The following is an 18,143-nucleotide window of genomic DNA, read 5'->3' on the forward strand; positions in this document are numbered from 1 at the left end:
TTCCTCCAACATGTTGATGTTTGCTACAGTTTTCACAAGTTGTGTTTGCACACAGCACAATTCATACCTTCTTTGAGGGTAGGACTTTAACAGTGAATGGTAGGGCCTGGGCAGTGCTGTAGAACAAAGGGAGCTTGGAGTACAAGTAGACAGGGTGGCAAAGAAGGCTTTTGTCACGCTGGCCTTCATCAGTCAAGAGCATTGAGTGTAAGATATTTATTTATTAGTCACATGTTCATCGAAACACACAGTGAAATGCATCTTTTTGCGTTACCAAGAATGATCTGGGGTGCAGCCTGCAAGTGTTGCCATACTTCCGGCACCAACATAGCATGCCCAGAGCTCCTAAGCCAAACATCTTTTGAAATGTGGGAGGAAACCGGAGCACCTGGAGGAAACCCATGCAGACACGGGGAGAACGTACAAACTCCTTACAGACAGCGGTGGGAACTAAACCCGGGTCACTGGTGCTGTAATAGTGTTATGCTAACCGCTACACTACTGTGCCACATGGAAATCGGGATGTTATGCTGCAGTTGTACAAGACGTTGGTGAGGCCGCATTTGGAATATTGTGTTCAGTTTTGCTCCCCTTGCTATAGGAAAGATGCCATTAAGCTGGATAGAGTGCAGAGGACATTTACGAGCATGTTGCCAGGACTCGAGGGACTGAGTTAGGGAGAGGGGGAGAGCAGGCTGGGACTTTTTTCATTGGAGTGTAGGAGAATGAGGGGTGATCTTATAGAGGTGTATAAAATCATAGGGGCATAGACAGGGTGAATGCACACGGTCTTTTTCTCATGGTTGGGGAATCAAGAACTAGAGGGCAGAGGTTTAAGGTGAGAGGGGAAAGATTTAGTAGGAAACTGAGGGGCAACTTTTTCACCCTAAGAGTAGTCAGTATATGGAATGAGCTGCCAGAGGAAGTAGTTGAGGCAGGTACATTAACAACATTTAAAAGGTACTTGGACAGGTACATGGATGGGAAAGGTTTAGAAGGATATGGGCCAAACACAGGCAAATGGGACTAGCTTAGATGGGAATCTTGGTCGACATGGACCAGTTGGGCTGAAGGGCCTGTTTCCGTACTGTATGACTCTATGATTGTTTGTTTGGGTTGTGGTAGAGTGCTGTTGGTTCAACCTTTCTTGCCTTCCCCCTTTTGCCTTCCCAGCTACATAAACTCCACGGAGCTTCCCATCACATCCGTCGAGGAGACGCTGAGGCACAACTTTGTGGAAGTAAATTTCAGCCGGCGTGTATTCCAAGTACAAATGGTCGTGTCCCTCAGGTACATCGGAACGTTTCGTTGGATTTGCTGCGTGTTATTGGTTCATAACATGCATGTAAGTTACTTCAAATGATGGAACAGTTCCATCACAGAATGAGGCCATTTGGCCCATAGTCTCCATGCCAACTTTCTACCAGAGCTACTTACCAGTCCACTCCACAGCCTTGCAAATCTTTCCTCACCACATATTTATCCTGTTCCCTCCTGAAGACCACAATGGAATCTGCCTCCGCCACATCTGCTGGCAGTGAGTTCCAAATTCCAACCACAGCTCATTCCACACTTACATGCTCGGGGAAAATGAAGGTGTCTGGAATGACCCAAAGGTCAGGTGTCGGCATAAGTGACCTCCCGCTCACCACTGGACCCAGTCTGCATCTGCCCTTCAGCTTTGCGCTAAGGATGTGTGGTGCAATGAATGTAGAACATAGAACAGTATTGGTATTGGTTTATTATTGTCACTTGTACTGAGGTACAGTGAAAAACTTGTCTTGCATACCGATCATACAGTTCAATTCATTACACAGTGCATTGAGGTAGTACAGGGTAAAAACAATAACAGAGTAAAGTGTCACAGCTACAGGGAAGTGCATTGCAGGTAGACAATAAGGTGCAAGGTCATAACAAGGTAGATTGTGAGGTCAAGACTCCATCTCATTGTATAAGGGAACTGTTCAATAGTCTCATTACAGTGGGATAGAAGCTGTCCTTGAGCCTGGTGGCATGTGCCCTCAGGCTCCTGTATCTTCTGCCTGATGGGAGAGGAGAGAAGAGAGAATGACCTGGGTGAGTGGGGTACAGCACAGGAACAGGCCCTTCAGCCCACAATGTTGTGCCAAATTAATTAAGCTAGTAATTAAAAGCCTACTAAACTAGTCCCTTCTGCCTGCACAACCATATCCCTCCATTTTCTGCACATTCATGAGCCTATCTAAGAGCCTCTTAAATGCTTCTATTGTATCTGCCTCCACTACCACCCCAGCAGTACATTCCAGGCACCCACCACTCTCTGTGTAAAAAAAAAGTTGCCCCGCACATCTCCTTCGAACTTACCCCCTCTCACCTTAAATTCATTCCCTCTAGTATGAGACATTTCCACCCTGGGAAAAAGATATTGGCTGTCTACTCTATCTACGCCCCTCATAATTTTATCAGGTTTCTAATGAGGGAGGCCCTTCAGGGAATGGTTGCGGCCAAGTGTTTGAATTATTTTTAATTAAGAACAATAATGCTGAGAGCGCTCAGCATCTGTCAACATCTGTAGAGAGAGAAACAGACTCAGTCCTTCACATTAATAAACCTGCATTATTTGGTTGGACAGGTACATGGATAGGAAAGGCTTTGGAGGTTATGGGCCAAACGCAGGCAAAAGGGACTGGCTTGGATGGGCATTTTGGCCGGCATGGACCAGTTGGGCCGGAGGGCCTGTTTCCATGCTGTATCATCTATGACTCCACATTCACTGCCTGTCCCGTTGAACATTTCCAGCATTTTCTGGTTTTATCTCATTTGCTACATCTGCAATGTTTTTTCTTTTGAATTATTTTGTTTTAATTCTTTTTTTTTTAGCTTTTGTAGTGTTGTAATACTCTTATACGTTATTTGGAAAATTACATTTATTTTGAAAGTTATTCAAATATTTATCAATAATTTATCGATGTCTTTGAGCCTCAGACACATTTAAAAGTTGTTGAAAAGCCTTTGGGATGAGGCTTCAGAATCTGACTCCTGTGGCCTTGTTGTTGCTGGAAAGTCATTGCAACTCACGAGGACTGAAGGTCAACTTGCTCAATCCTTCACATCCGAGCAGGCAGCAAATCTGAGCAAGGTCCTGGTTCCAGGACAATGTGGCCTTTTCCTTCTGTGATCAGAAAGTCGGAGGTGCAGTAGGGATGAAGGAAGTTAAAGGCTATGATATCAAGGGACTGAAGATGCTGGAATGTGGAGCAAAAAGCAAACTGCTGGAGGAACTCAGCGGGTCAGGCAGCATCTGTGGAGGGAAATGGACAGTCGACGTTTCGGGTCGAGACCCTTCATTGAGACTGAAGGAGTAGACGGGAGGTAGCCAGTATAAAGATGTGGAGGGAGGGGTGGAGCAAGAGCTGGCAGGTGATAGGTGGATCTGGGTGAGGAGGGGTTACAGGCAGATGGGGGAGGGAAGGGTGGAAATGGTGACAGAGGCTGGGAGGTGATGGGTGGAGGTAGCAAAGGGCCGCAGATGGTGGAATCTGATAGGAGAGGAAGGTGGAGCGTGGAACCAAATAAGGGAGGTGGGGAGTGCAGATGGGAACAGTGGGGGGAGGGGTGCCAGTGGGAGGAGTGTGTGGGTGATGGACAGATGCAGTGGGTGGGGCAGGGTAAAGAAACAAAGTGATAGGAGACTGGGGGTGTGTCGGAGGACCTGGGTCGATCAGGAAGAGAGAGGAATTGACAGAGGGAGAGTGGGTTACCTGACACTGGAGAATTCAATGTTCATGCTGTCGGGTAGTAGACCACCCGGGGGGATTATGAGGTGTGGTTTGAGGTGCAGCAGTCTGTTTTTTGCTATTTGATATCAGTCTTGAAGAAAGTTGGAATTATTTCCAGCTTGTATTTAAATGTGTTATACAGATGTGGTGGGGATGTTTGTGGTGGTTGCAGTTGGTGGCCAGGGTTGTCTAATGGGAACTCCAGAGACATCTGTAATTCTAACATCATAGAGTAGATGTGGAAGTGAACTGGTGGCCTGAAATGATGGAACATAGAACAGTACAGCACAGGAACAGGTCCTTCAGCCCACAATGTTGTGCTGAACTAATTAAGCTAATGACAACTAATCCCTTCTGCCTGCACGTGGTCCGTATCCCTCCATTCTCTGCACATCCATGTGCCTATCTAAAAGCCTCTTCAATGGCTCTGTTGTATCTGCCTCGACTACCACTCCTGGCAGCCCGTTCCAGGCACCCACCGTTCTCTGTGTAAAAACCTTGTCCCACACTCTCCTTTGAACATAGAACATAAAACATAACAGCACAGTACTGGCCCTTTGGTAGATCTTAGAGCAGGATAAAATGTTGGCACAGTTGGTACTTTGAATTGGAGTGATGCTCAGCGCTTTGAACATAGAACGTAGAACATTACAGCACAATACAGGCCCTTCGGCCCACGGTGTTGTGCCAACATTTTATTCTGATCTTTCTAAGATCTATCTAACCCTTCCCTCCCATATAGCCCCCCATTTCTCTATCATTCATGTGTCTATCTAAGAGTCTCTTAAATGTCCCTAATGTATCTGCCCCCACAACCTCTGCAGGTAGTGCATTCCATGCACTCACCACTCTCTGTGTAAAAAAATTACCCCTGACATCCCCCTTATATCCTCCTCCAATCACCTTAAAATTATGTCCCCTTGTGTTAGCCATTGTCGCCGTGGGAAAAAGTCTCTGACTGTCCACTCGATCTATTGCCTCTTATCATCTTGTACCCCTCTATCAAGTCACCTCTCATCCTCCTTCTCTCTAAAGAGAAAAGCCCGAGCTCACTCAACCTATCCTCATAAGACATGCTCTCCTGGTAAGTCTCCTCTGTACCCTCTCTAAAGCTTCCACATCCTTCCTGTAATGAGGCAACCAGAACTGAACACATTACTCCAAGTGTGGTCTGACCAGAGTTCTATAGAGCTGCAACATTACCTTGCGACTCTTGAACTCAATACCCTGACTAATGAAGGCCAACACTCCATATGCCTTCTTAATAACCCTATCGACCTGTGCAGCAACCTTGAGGGATCTATGGACATGGACCCCAAGATCCCTCTGTTCCTTCACACTGCTAAGAGTCCTGCCACTAACCTTGTATTCTGCCTTCAAATTCGATGTCCTGAAGTGTATGACTTCACACTTTTCTGGTTTGAACTCCATCTGCCACTTCTCAGCCCAGGTCTGCATTCTATCAATATCCTGTTGCAATCTACAACAACTTTCTACACTATCGACAACACCACCAACCTTTGTATCATCAGAAAACTTACTAACCTACCCTTCCACATCCTCATCCAAGTCATTTATAAAAATCACAAAGAGCAGGAAATCACAAGAAATTTCCCTCTCTCACCTTAGATCTATGCCCTCTAGTATTAGACATTTCAACCCTGGGAAAAAAGATACTGGCTGCCTACTCTATCTATGGCTCTCATAATCTTATTAACTTCTATCAGGTCTCCGCTCAGCCTCTGCTGCTCCAAAGAAAACAACCCAAGTTTGTCCAACCTCTCTTATAGCACATGCCCATGCCATAAAACCCCTCAAAGTTTATGTCCTTAGGAATAATTGAAACTTCAGGGAAACTCAATTTTCTTTTACTGCAGTGTTATTCCTAATCTCGATGTCTTAATACAAATATATTTTTGATTTTTGTCTCTTTATTCTCCCCACAGTGAGTGTAATTCAGGGAGGGTGACCTCACTGAAGTGTCTGGGTAAGTCGTTTTCAGGTTAAATGATGTTCTATCACTAAAAACATTTTGCATTGACATGGTTGTTTTAACCTTGAATAGAAAAATACCCCACATCACGTTGAAAAATCAGTGGGCCATGGATAACTGAGGAAAAGATAGAGGGCCGCACAATGGCAGAGCTGCTGCCTCACGGCTCCAGTGACCCGGGTTCAATCCTGCCCTCTGGTGCTGTCTGTGTGGAGTTTGCACGTTCCCCTTGTGTGGGTTTCCCCCAGGTGTCATGGAGTCATAAAGTTGCACAACACAGAAGAAGTCCCTTCAACCCACCACAACCATGCTGAACTTTCTGCCCATCTACCCTAATCCCACTTGCCCTCCCTAGTAGTGTTCCCTTCCATGCCTTGCCTATTGAAGTGTCTGTCTAAATGCCTCTTAAACATCGTGGTAGTATCTGGTTCCACTGCCTCCTCTGGAAGCTCGTTCCAGATACAGACCATCCCCTGGATAATGAACGGGATCTGTTTTTACAGACATCCATAAGTCGATCTGCCCATATGTTGGAAAATACACAAACATCACTCGATACGGCAACCATACGTCCTCAGTGTTGTAAACAACAACATCAAATGCACATGACTGATAAGAAAGAACAATCACTAAAAGTGGAGAGAGACCAGGAAACCAGTTCTGCTGTTCATAGGAACGAATGTTTGTACCTACGTCGGACTTTTGAATTTAATAATATTTGAACATAGAACATAGAACATTACAGGAATGCACAGGCCCTTCAGCTGACAATGTTGTGCCAACATTTTATCCTGCTCTAAGATCTATCTAACACTTCCCTCCCACATAGCCCTCCATTTCTCTATCATTCATGTGTCTATCTAAGAGTCTCTTAAATGTCCCTAATGTACCTGCCCCCACAACCTCTACCGGCAGTGCGTTCCACGCACCCACCACACTCTGCGTAAAAAAACTTACCTCTGACATCCCCCAATCACCTTAGAATTATGCCCCCTCATGTTAGCCATTTTCGCCCTGGGAAAAAGTCTCTGACTATCCACTCGAATATTACGGGAGCTCGTTCGTATGTAGGGGTGTCCGTAAGTCAGGTATTCGTATCCCGAGGACTGCCCGCGTCAGCTGGGCGCTTCGATTTCATCCCTCATCCCAAAGAAGTGCAGGTTGGTAGGTTAATTGGCCACTGTATTTTTTTAGTTAATTGTTTCATTTATTTTTTAATTGCTAATTGATTTTTTTAATTAAATTAAAATTTAATTGTTAATTGCCCCTAGTGTGCAGGTGAGAGGTTGAATCTAGGAGGAGTTGATGGGAATTTGGGGAGAATAAAATGGGATTATGTAGGATTGGTGTAAATGGGTTCTAAAGGAGCTGTTTCCTTGCAGTATGACTCTGTGAGAGCTCACCCAAAGAGGTGAGTTTGCAAGGTAAAGAATTGGGTCGAGAGAGAGAATGGGGCATGTCGATGGGAAGTACAGGTATCAGTGATTTGATGGTGGGTGAAGAGAGAGGGGGTGCAGTAGCAGCCAAAGTCTGAGGAGAGAGAGTCCAGGGAGGTTCAGAGTTGGAGGAGAATACAGAGATTTAAAGGGGATCTGAAAATGAGGATGAGAGGTATTGATGTGTGTCGATAAAGTCAAACTAAAAGTCGAGTTTATTGTCATATGCATCACAAGCACATAGTATTAGATAAACAGCATTCACAAGAAAAACATAAATTAAACATAAATTATGCACAATTTTTCCAAGAAAGAACACAATTAGAACAAAAGGAAAGTCCATTGTAGTGCAAAGTGGTCACAGTGTTGCTATACTGAGGTTGTGATTAGGGTTGTTCAAGAACCAAATGGTTGAAGTAGTATTGAAAAGTTAAATGGTAGCTGTTCCTGAACCTGGTGGTGTGGGACTTCAGGCTTCTGTACCTCTTGCCCGATGGGAGCTGCAAGAAGGTGGCATGGCCCAGATGGTGGGGATCTTTGATGATAGATGCTGCCTTCTTGAAACAGCACCTCCTGTAGATACTACCGAGAAGTGAAGAAGCAGAGTTCTGGGGGAGTTCCAATGTATTGGTGTGGACATTGAAATGTACTGGTTGTGCTTGTAGCTGTAAGCACTGCGATAGCGAGCACCCGAGGAATGTCAACAAGGGGGATAAACTTAACTATGGACTAACCACAACCAAGAGAACACACGGTGCTTACTTCATTATACACACGATGAGACCATTGCGTTGTATGCCCACATGATCTATTTACATAAATACACCAGTTGTTCATGGGTTGAAGGTTAATAAATCATTCAGTGTTGGATGGTAGTCACCTTTCAGTGGAAAGAGGCAGCTTAATACAGGGTCATGATGAATGGCCCTCTGACAATGCAGGAGAGGTAATGCATCCAAAATCCCGATCCCCACCCCCCTGCCTTTATACCCAGAGGCTCCCTGTTGAAGAATTCAAATGGAAGCAAGCAGCATAGCAATGGAGGCAAATATCTTAACGTGGAAGATATCAGATCATCTGAGGCAACATCATGAAGTTCCTTGTGTTATTTTCTGTTCAACAACACAAACTGAATAGGAATGTTCTCAACATGTTACTCGGGGACACTGTTGACTCTGAGCTCCCCACGAGACGTTGGACACAGGAGGCCAGCCTCATTCTCCACTGTATTATTTCTCCAATGATAAAGAAATGGAGGGCTATGTGGGAGGGAAGGGTTAGATGGGTCTTAGAGCAGGATGAAATGTCGGCACAACATTGTGGGCCAAAGGGCCTGTACTGTGCTGTAATGTTCTATGTTCTATGTAGCACCGAAAGAGATCAGTACTGTAAAAGGTGTTGCCTCTCGGATGAGATATTAAACTCAGGTCCCACCTTGCCTCTGTTTGCTCTGGTATCCCATTCTATAGAAGATCGGGGTGTCTTGCAGATTCCAGACCCAAGTTATCTCTGTGTCAATATACCTAAGATCAGATTATGTAGTCACTGTCGCATTTCAATTTAGGGGATCTTGCTGTGTGCAATTTTGATGGTTGCATTTTTTATGTAGTAACAATAAGTGCCTTTTACTTCAGTGAACCTAAATCACTTCAGGATTACCTGGACCATGATGCATCCTATATCAATGCAATACCTTTTTCATTAGGCCTTAAATTTCACTAGGGCAATTTTTAATATATATATCATATTTTGGGATGTGGGTATTGCTGGCTTTTATTGCCCATTCCTAATTTCCCTTGAGGAGGTGGTGGTGAGCCACCTCCTTGACCTGTTACAGTCGTTTTGGTGAAGGTGCTCCCACAGTGCTGATGGGGAGGGAGTTCTGGGGTTTAGACCCAGTCCGAGAAAGTCCGGTGACAATTTTCCAAGCCATTATGGGGCGTCACTCGGAGGGGAATCTGCAGGCGGAGGTGTTCCCATGAATCTCCTCTTCTTCTGGGGAGTAGATATCACGTTTTTGGGAGATGCTGTCAGAATGGCCAAGGTGAGTCACTACCTGGCATTTTGCAAATGGTACATACTGCAGTCATAATGTACCGGTAGTTGGTAATTGGTAAATTGGTTTATTATTGTCACATGTACCAAGGTACAGTGAGAAACTTCGTTCTGCATGCAGATCATTTTATCACATCAGTACATCGAGGTAGTATAAAGGGAAAAGCAATAACAGAACACAGAATATGGTGTTACAGTTACAGAGAAAGTGCAGTGCAGACAGACAATAAGGTGCAAGGTCATAATGAGGAAGATTGCAAGGTCAAGAGTCCAGCTTATCTTACTAGGGGACTTGAACCTGGTGGTACGTGCTTTCAGGCTTGTGGTTGATGAGGTGCCAGTCAAGTGGACGGCTTTGTCCTGGGTGACATCAAACTTCTTGAAAGTTTGTTGCACTGAGCCAGGCAAGTGGAGAATGTTCACTCACGCTCCTGACTTGTGTCTAGTAGATGGTGGAAAGTATTGGCGCGTCAGGAGGTGAGTCGTTTACCATTTGATTCCCAGCCTCTGACCTGCCAACAATTTCCAAGTGTAGAAATTTCAAATACTACACTTAAGGTGAGAGGGGGAATGTTTAAGGGAGGTTTACCAGCATGTGGTTTGGATTAGAGGGTATTAGCTATAAGGAGAGGTTGGACAAACTTGTGTTGTTTTCTCTGGAGCGTCAAAAGCTGAGGGGAGGTTTATAAAATTATGAGAGGCAGAGATAGGGTAGACAGTCAGAATCTTTTTCCCAGGGTAGAAATGTCAAACATGTATTTAAGGTGAGAGGGGGAAAGTTTAAAGGAGATGTGTGGGGCAAGTTTTTTTTACACAGAGAGTGGTGGGTGCCTGGAACGGTCTGCCTGGGGTGGCAGTGGAGGCAAATATGATAGGAGTATTTAAGAGGCTTTTAGATAGGTATATGAAAATGCAGGGAGTGGAGGGATATGGATCGTGTGCAGGCAGATGGGATTTACTTTAGTTTGGCATTGTGTTCGGCACAGACATTGTGGGCCAAAGGGCCTGTTCCTGTGCTGTACTGTTCTATGTTCTATGCTCTTGTAGTCATGGTATCTGTATGGCTGGTCCAGTTGAGTTTCTGGTCAATGGTGACTCCTGTGATATTGCTGGTGGACACTCAATATTGGTAATGCCATTGGATGTCAAGGCTAGGTGGTTAGTCTCTCCCTTATTGGAGATGATCATTGCTTGTCACTTTTGGTCAACCTACTGGTCAACCCTTGCCTGAATATCGTCTAAGTCTTGCTTCATGCAGGCACCGACTGCTTCATCTCTAGAGGATTTGTGAATGTTGCCTGGATTGGAGAGTATGAGCTATAGGAGAGGTTGGACAAATTTGGGTTGTTTTCTCTGGAGCGTCAGAGGCTGAGGGGAGACCTGAAGATTATGAGGGGCATAGATAGGGTATATAGTCAGAGCCTTTTTCCCAGGGTGGAAATGACATATACTAGAGGACATAGGTTTAAGGCAAGAGGGGGAAAGTTTAAATCAGAATCAGGTTTATTATCACTGACGTATATCGTGAAATTTGTTGTTTTGCGGCAGCAGTACAGTGCAAGACATAGAAATTACTATAAGTTACCAGACAAATAAATAGTGCAAAAGAGGAATAATGAGGTAGTGTTCATGGGTTCACGGACCATTCAGAAATCTGATGGCGGAGGGGAAGAAGCTGTTCCTGAAACGTTGAGTGTGGGTCTTCAAAAGGAGATTTGCAGGGGATGTTTTTCACACAGAGAGTGGTGGGTGCCTGGAACAAACTGCCAGGAGAAATGGTGGAAGCAGATACAATAACAATGTTTAAAAGGCATTTAGACAGACGCAGGAGCAGGAAGGGAATGGAGGGATATAGACCACGTGAAGGCAGACATGCAGTTTAAATTAGCGCTATGGTCAGCACAGACATGGTGGGCAGAAGGGCCTGATTCTGCGCTGTACCATTTGGTGTTCTATGAATGGAAGTGAACAGACATGAACATAATATATTGCCAATATCTTCAAACAAACTTGACCTAAGACTTGGAAAATTACTGACATTTCTGTACCGTTAAATGATTCTGGATTCAATACTACTCATTGGCTCTGAGTGTCACTGTTGAGACTTTTAACATTGGTGGAACATCAGTGCCACCTACTGGAATATGGATTTAACTGACAGCAGCTTTAACATTGTATTTCTGATTGCAACTCAGAGGCTATTCGACCTTTCAGCTCAATACTGGCTCCGCTCCCCAAAGCAATCCCATCATTCCTATTTCCCCATACACTTGCAACTTACTCTCCTCCTATCAATTGTCCTCTGATTCCCTTGCCACTGACAACATTAGAGACACAAGAGACTGCAGATGCTGGAATCTGGAACAACACACAAAACACTGGAGGAACTCACGGGGTCAGGCAGCATCTGTGGAGGGAAATGGACAGTTGACGTTTCGAGTCAAGACCCTTCATCTGGACTGATCCTGATGCAGGGTTTCAATCAGAAATGTCAGCAATTCCTTTCCTTCCACAGATGCTGCTCGACTCGCTGAGTTCCTCCAGCAGATGGTTTGTTGCAAAGAAATATAAGGTTTAGAGGGGATCTGAAGAAGAACTTTCTTCCAGAGGGTGGTTGGAATCTGGAACACACTTCCTGAGGGGGTGGTGGAGGCAGAGGCTCTTAGAACTTTGACGAAGTACCGAGACAAGCACTGAATCTCCAGTGAATGGACAGCAATGGACCAAGTGTTGGTAAATGGGATTGGTATAGAACATAGAACAGTACAGCACAGAACAGGCCCTTCGCACCACAATGTTGTGCTGACATAGCTATTCCCTCCTATCTACAGAATTCCCATATCTCTCTATTTTCCTCTCATTCATGTGCCCATCCAAGCCCCTCTTAAAAGCTCCCAATGAATTTGCCTCCACCACCCTATCAGGCAACGCATTCCAGGCATCCACCACTCTCTGAGTAAAAAAAGTACCCCTCACATCTGTTCTGAACCTACCCCCCTCTCACCTTAAATGCATGCCCTCTGGTATTGGATCGCTCAATAATGGGAAAAATATACTGCTTGTCCACCCTATCTATGCCCCTCATCATTTTATACACTTCCAACAGATCACCCCACACCCTCTGCCGCTCCAGAGAAAAGAGCCCAAGTTTGTCCAGACTCTCCTGCTAGCACATGCCCTCTAATCCAGGCAGCATCCTAGTAAACCTCCTCTGCAGCCTCTCTAAAGCCTCGACATCCTTCCTATAGTGAGCTGACCAGAATTACACCTATATACAGATGGGCTGAAGAGCCTGTGCTTTATGACTAAGAACTGTACCCGGAACCGGTGCTGAATCCAGGGATAGAACACCAGTCTATCCCATTCCCCAGTACGTTCCACACCGCTGCAGTACATTGGACCAGATTGGAAGTGTACTGATGCATACACTACAGACAGCAGTTGCTTCTCAGTGAAACCATCAGCAGTCTCCAGCCCAGTAACAGGAACTAATATGGTCAGCAGAGAAACTAGGCGGGAGTCTGGGACCAGGCAGTGTTTCAGAAGCTTGTAGCATTGTGAACAGCTTCAGTCACCTGTTATAGGAAAGGTGTCATTAAGAGTGCAAAGAAGATTTATGAAAATGTTGCCAGGACTCAAGAGACCGGGTTATAGGGAGAGGTTGGGCAGGCTAGGACTTTGTTCCTTGGAACATAGGAGACTGAAGGGTGACTTTATAGAGGTGTATAAAATCATGAGGGGCAGAGATGGGGTGAATGTGCACAGACCTTTTTCCAAGGGAAAGGGAATCAAAAACTATAGGACATAGGTTTAAGGTGAAAGGGGAAAGATTTAAAATCTGAGGAGCAAGTTCTTCACGCAGAGGCTGATGAATATGTAGAATGAGCTGCCAGAGGAAGTGGTTGAGGCAGGTATATTAACAACATTTAAAAGACATTTGGACAGGTACATGGATAGGAAAGGTTTAGAGGGATCTGGGTCAAACGTGGGCAAACTGGACTAGCTTAGATGGGCATCTTAAGATAAGATATCTTTATTAGTCACATGTACATCGAAACACACAGTGAAATGCATCTTTTGCGTAGAGTGTTCTGGGGGCAGCCCACAAGTGTCACCACGCTTCCAACACCAACATAGCATGCCCACAACTTCCTAACCCGTACGTCTTTGGAATGTGGGAGGAAACCGGAGCACCCGGAGGAAACCCACACAGACACGGGGAGAACGTACAGACTCCTTACAGACAGCGGCCGGAATTGAACCGGGGTCGCTTGCACTGTAATAGCATTACACTACCCGCTACACTACCGTGCCTGCCACATGGACCCCCTTTAATTAGGCTGAAGGGTCTGTTTCTGTGCTGTACATCCATGTAAAATAGGAAACATTCCTAACACAGGCCTAGGTACTGGTTTAAACTCTCATCTAAAAATGACAAGCAATGCTGGCTCAATTATCAGCTTCAAATCTGAGACTGATGGATTCTTGCCAAGAAGGTTATTCAGCGATTAGGGGAAATGTTGGTGATTGGTACTTGGGCATGGAAGAATCACACTCATGTGGGATGGTAGAGTGCATGAGGAGGTGAGTGGCTTCCTTCTCTGTTAATGCAGTCATTGGTTATTGGTTTATTAAAGTCACATGTACCAGGATACAGTGAAAAGCTTTTGTTTGTGTGCCATCCAGACTGATAAGTCCGTACATCGAGGTAGTACAAAACAAACACAAACCAGAATGCAGAATAGCATGTTACAGTTACAGAGAAAGTGCAGTGCAGGCAGTCAATTAAGGTGCAATGAAGCCATCTCGCAAAGAGTCATCTTTGAACGAGCAGAAACACATAGGAGAAGGTATGAGTAAAGGGAGGTGGAGAGAGAAAGAGGTGGAGTGAGAGAGGGTGACTTCATAGAGCAATCAGCATGGATACAGGCCCTTCGGCCCAGCGGGTCCATGCTGACCTTGGTACACAGCCATCTAATCCCAATTTCCTGTGTTCAGCCCATATCCCTCCAAGCCCTGCCCCTCCATGTACCTATCTGAGTGCTTCTTAAATGACACTGTTGTACCTGCATCACCCACTTCCTCTGGCAGCTCTGGGGGAAAGACAGCGACCATCCACCGTATCTATGCCCCTCATGATCTTATGAACCTCTCTAAGATCACCCCTCATTCATGGGGGTGATGGAAGGAGAGATGGATTGGGAAAGGGATGGGAGGGGTGGAGTTGGAGGGAGTGGGAGTGAAAGAGGGAGGGAAAGATGGACTGAGAAAAAGAGAGAAGGAAAGAGCGAGAGAGAGACGGAAAGGAGTGAGAGAATGGAGCGAGGAGGAGGACGAGTGAGCAATGAGTGAAGGAGGGACAGTGTGCAGAACTGTGAGGGACACAGATGGCAAAAGGGGGAGGGGGGGAGAAAAATCAATGGATTGAGGAGGGAGAGGAAATAAGAATGGAAGAGACTTTGTCCTGACTCACACTTGGCTTCCCTTGTGCAGAGTGTGGCTCCAGACCCAGATACTCGCCTCGGATTGTCGGTGGGAATCTCTCAGCGGCCGGCCAATGGCCTTGGCAGGTTAGTCTTCACCTGGACGGGCAGCACCTGTGTGGAGGATCCATCATATCCTCGCTGTGGATAGCGACTGCTGCGCACTGTGTCGTCGAGTAAGTCTCTTCCTCGCAACTCAAACTTAGCGGCAGGGACCTGACTTGGTGTGTGAGTGTGGGACCGACGGCTCTTGATGGTATCGAGAAAGGAGTGTTCCCTCAGGGAAGAGGCAAGCAGAGGACATACCTAGCAACTCTCCGCTCTTTCACAGAACACAGAACAGTACAGCACAGGAACAGTTCCTTCGGCTCACAATGTCTGTGCTGAACATGATGCCAAATTACACTGAATCTCTTCTGCCAGTACATGATCCATACCCCTCCATTCCCTGCATGTTCATGTGTCTACCTAACAGCCTCTTAAACACCACTATCAAACCTGCTTCCACCCCCACTCCTGGCAATGCATTATCGGCATCTACCACTCACAGTGTAAAAAACTTGCCCCGCACATCTCCTTTAAATATCAAAATATATTTGACATTTCTACCCTGGGATAAAGTTTCTGAGTGTCTACCCTATCTATGCCTCTCATTACTTTATAAACTTTATCAGGTATCCCTTGACCTCTGACGGTCTAGAGAAGACAGCCCAAGTTTGTCCAACCCCTCCTTATAGTTCATACCCTATAATGCAGGCAGCATCCTGGTGAACCTCTTCTGCACCCTCTCCAATGCCTTCACATCCTTTCTGTAATGGCGTTACTGGAACTGAACAGAATATATTCCAAGTGTGGCCTAACCAAAGTTGTATATAGCTGCAACATAACTTTACGACACTTGTACTCAGGTCCCTGACCAATGAGGGCAGGCATGTCATACGTTTTCTTTAGCGCTCTATCTACTTGCGTGGCCACTTTCAGAGAGAAAAAAAACAATGATCCTTCCTTTCACCTCGTTTTCTATACATTTTATTTTAGCTCCTTTTATTCCATGGTCTGCACTCTTGTCCATTATGTAACTCCTGATCAAATGCCATTTGGAAGTCCATACATACCACATCAATCACATTTCACTCATCGACACTCCCTATTACTCATAGAGTGATGGAGTAGTACAGCACAGAAATGGGACCTTTGGCCCATCACGTTCATGCTGACCCTTTTGCCCATCTGCACAAGTCTCATTTGCCCGCATTAGGACCATATCCTTCTCAGGACCACATCTTTTAGTTTCTCTTTGCCGTTCCTATTTAAGTGTCTGTCTAAATGCTTCTTAAATGTAATAATTGTATCTGACTCAATCACCTCCTCTGGCAGCGTGTTCCAGATATCAACCACTCTATGCAAAAAGTTCCTATTTAAAACCCTTCCCTCTCAACTTAAGCCTATGCCCTCTTGCTTTAATATCAACTGCTCTGCCCAAGACGGCAAGAAATTGCAGAGAGTTGTGAACACAGCTCAGTCCATCACTAAAACCAGTCTCTCCTCCACTGACTCTGAATACACTTCTCAATGCCTCGGGAAAGCAGCCAGCATAATCAAAGACCCCACCCACCCCGGACATTCTCTCTTCTCCCCCCTCCCATTGGGCAGAAGATACAAAAGCCTGAGAACACCTACCACCAGGCTCAAGGACAGCTTCTATCCCACTGCTATCAGACTCTTGAATGAACCTCTTGTACGATAAAGATTAACTCTTGATCTCTCAGTCTATCTCATCATGGGCCTTGCACCTTATTGTCTGCCTGCACTGCACTTTCTCTGTAACTGTAACACTACATTCTGCATTCTGTTAATGCTTTTTCCTTTGTACTACCTCAATATACTGATGTTTTGGAATAATCTGTATGGATGGCGTGCAAACAAAGCTTTTCACTGTATCTTGGTACATGTGATAATATTAAACCAACTACCAACTACCCTACCCTAGGAAAAATATTCTGCCTATCTGCTTTATCTATGCCTCTCATAATCTTATATAATTCTATTAGGTCGCCTTTAAGTCTCCTCCACTCCAGGGAAAACAAGCCCAGCCTATCCAATCTCTCCTCATAACTAAAGTTCTTCAATGCAGGCAACTTGCTGGTGAATCTCCTCTTCACTGTCTCCAGAGAACTTCACCAAAAGCTTGCATCAACTTGGTAAGGGCATGGTTTGCCTTTTGCAATTCCACGCCAATATTCCTTATACTATCCGCTCTTGTCTGGCGCACTGCTAATTCAGTGGCTGTTTATTGTTTCTGGAATCACTGACTCACAAGCTTGTAGTTACTGGGTTTATCCCTGCAAATTTATTTTCGAACAGGGTTGTAACATTTGCAACATCCCAGTCATTAGGCACCAGTTCTGAAGCTCTGGATGTTTGGGAGATTGTCACCAGGGCCCCTGAAACTTCTTTCCTTCCTTCCCTCAGGAACCTAGGATACATCCAACCTGGAGCAGGTGACTTATCCACCCTAAGTGCAACTGGCCCTTCTGAAGCCTCCCCTCAATCAACTCTTAACCTATTCAGGATCTCAACTACATCTTCCTTTGCCTGCAGCATCATCTACCTTGAGGAAGATTGATGCAGAGCATTCATTTGTTACCTCTATCTCGAGGAACAGATTTCCTTTTTTGGTCTTTGGTTCTTGGTCTCCTCTGTCGGATCCGGTTATTTTCGAATGCGCAGGTTCTTTCAGGAGTCCAGGAATGAGTTGAAAACAACTTGGTGCTTCACAAAGTTTTATTGGAAAAGTTTAAAACAAAGAAACAGTCACAGAGCACATGGCACTAGCTTTACTACTGGGAGATGAGCCGAGACAAAAGGAACTAAAGATGAGCTAGGGCCAGGGGTGGGGGGGAGAAAGAGCAAGAGAGATAATCAAGAGTGAGATGGGAGGCAAGAGAGAGATTAACAAAAAAATGACCCCTTTTATACCCGAGATAAGAGGTACTCCTTAGCAACAATAGTCCAATCTGGAAACCTATTAGATACCTGTGGCCAAACCAAGCAGTGAGAAAACACACATTCACCTGATGGACGAATCAATAAGCTAGGAAGTGGCCATTCCTTGTGCAGCCACTTGAGGTGTATTAAACACTATACATGCTAAAAAACTGATTAAAACAGTTGAATCCACACCTCTTACAACCTTTTTTCCTTTTCATGTGCCGATAACAGCTTATTTTAGATTATTTGTTATATGTGGGTCCCTCCCCCCTCTTTCCCTTTCAGTTCCATTTTTTTTTGCTCCCTCTTTGAACATCCTGCAATCAGTTTGGTTTCCACTTGTGTTAAACAACCTGGTGGTCTGTCACATACAACAAGCTGCTGGAGGAACTCAGCAGGTCGAGCAGCAGCTGTTGGGGGGGGGGGG

The 18,143-nt window shown here is 45.3% G+C and overlaps 1 protein-coding gene across 1 annotated transcript in view; it reads left to right on the forward strand.

The window, feature by feature from the left end:
- LOC127569694 (transmembrane protease serine 3-like) overlaps nt 1-18,143 on the forward strand; it is a 56,919-nt gene that overhangs the window by 25,085 nt on the left and 13,691 nt on the right. The window contains exons 6-8 of the mRNA XM_052014494.1: nt 1,174-1,290; nt 5,705-5,745; nt 14,736-14,901. Of these exons, the coding sequence (XP_051870454.1) occupies nt 1,174-1,290; nt 5,705-5,745; nt 14,736-14,901 (324 nt within the window). The remainder of the gene's footprint in view (nt 1-1,173; nt 1,291-5,704; nt 5,746-14,735; nt 14,902-18,143) is intronic.

The sequence above is a fragment of the Pristis pectinata genome, chromosome 4, assembly GCF_009764475.1.
Source record: "Pristis pectinata isolate sPriPec2 chromosome 4, sPriPec2.1.pri, whole genome shotgun sequence".
Classification (NCBI taxonomy): domain Eukaryota; kingdom Metazoa; phylum Chordata; class Chondrichthyes; order Rhinopristiformes; family Pristidae; genus Pristis; species Pristis pectinata.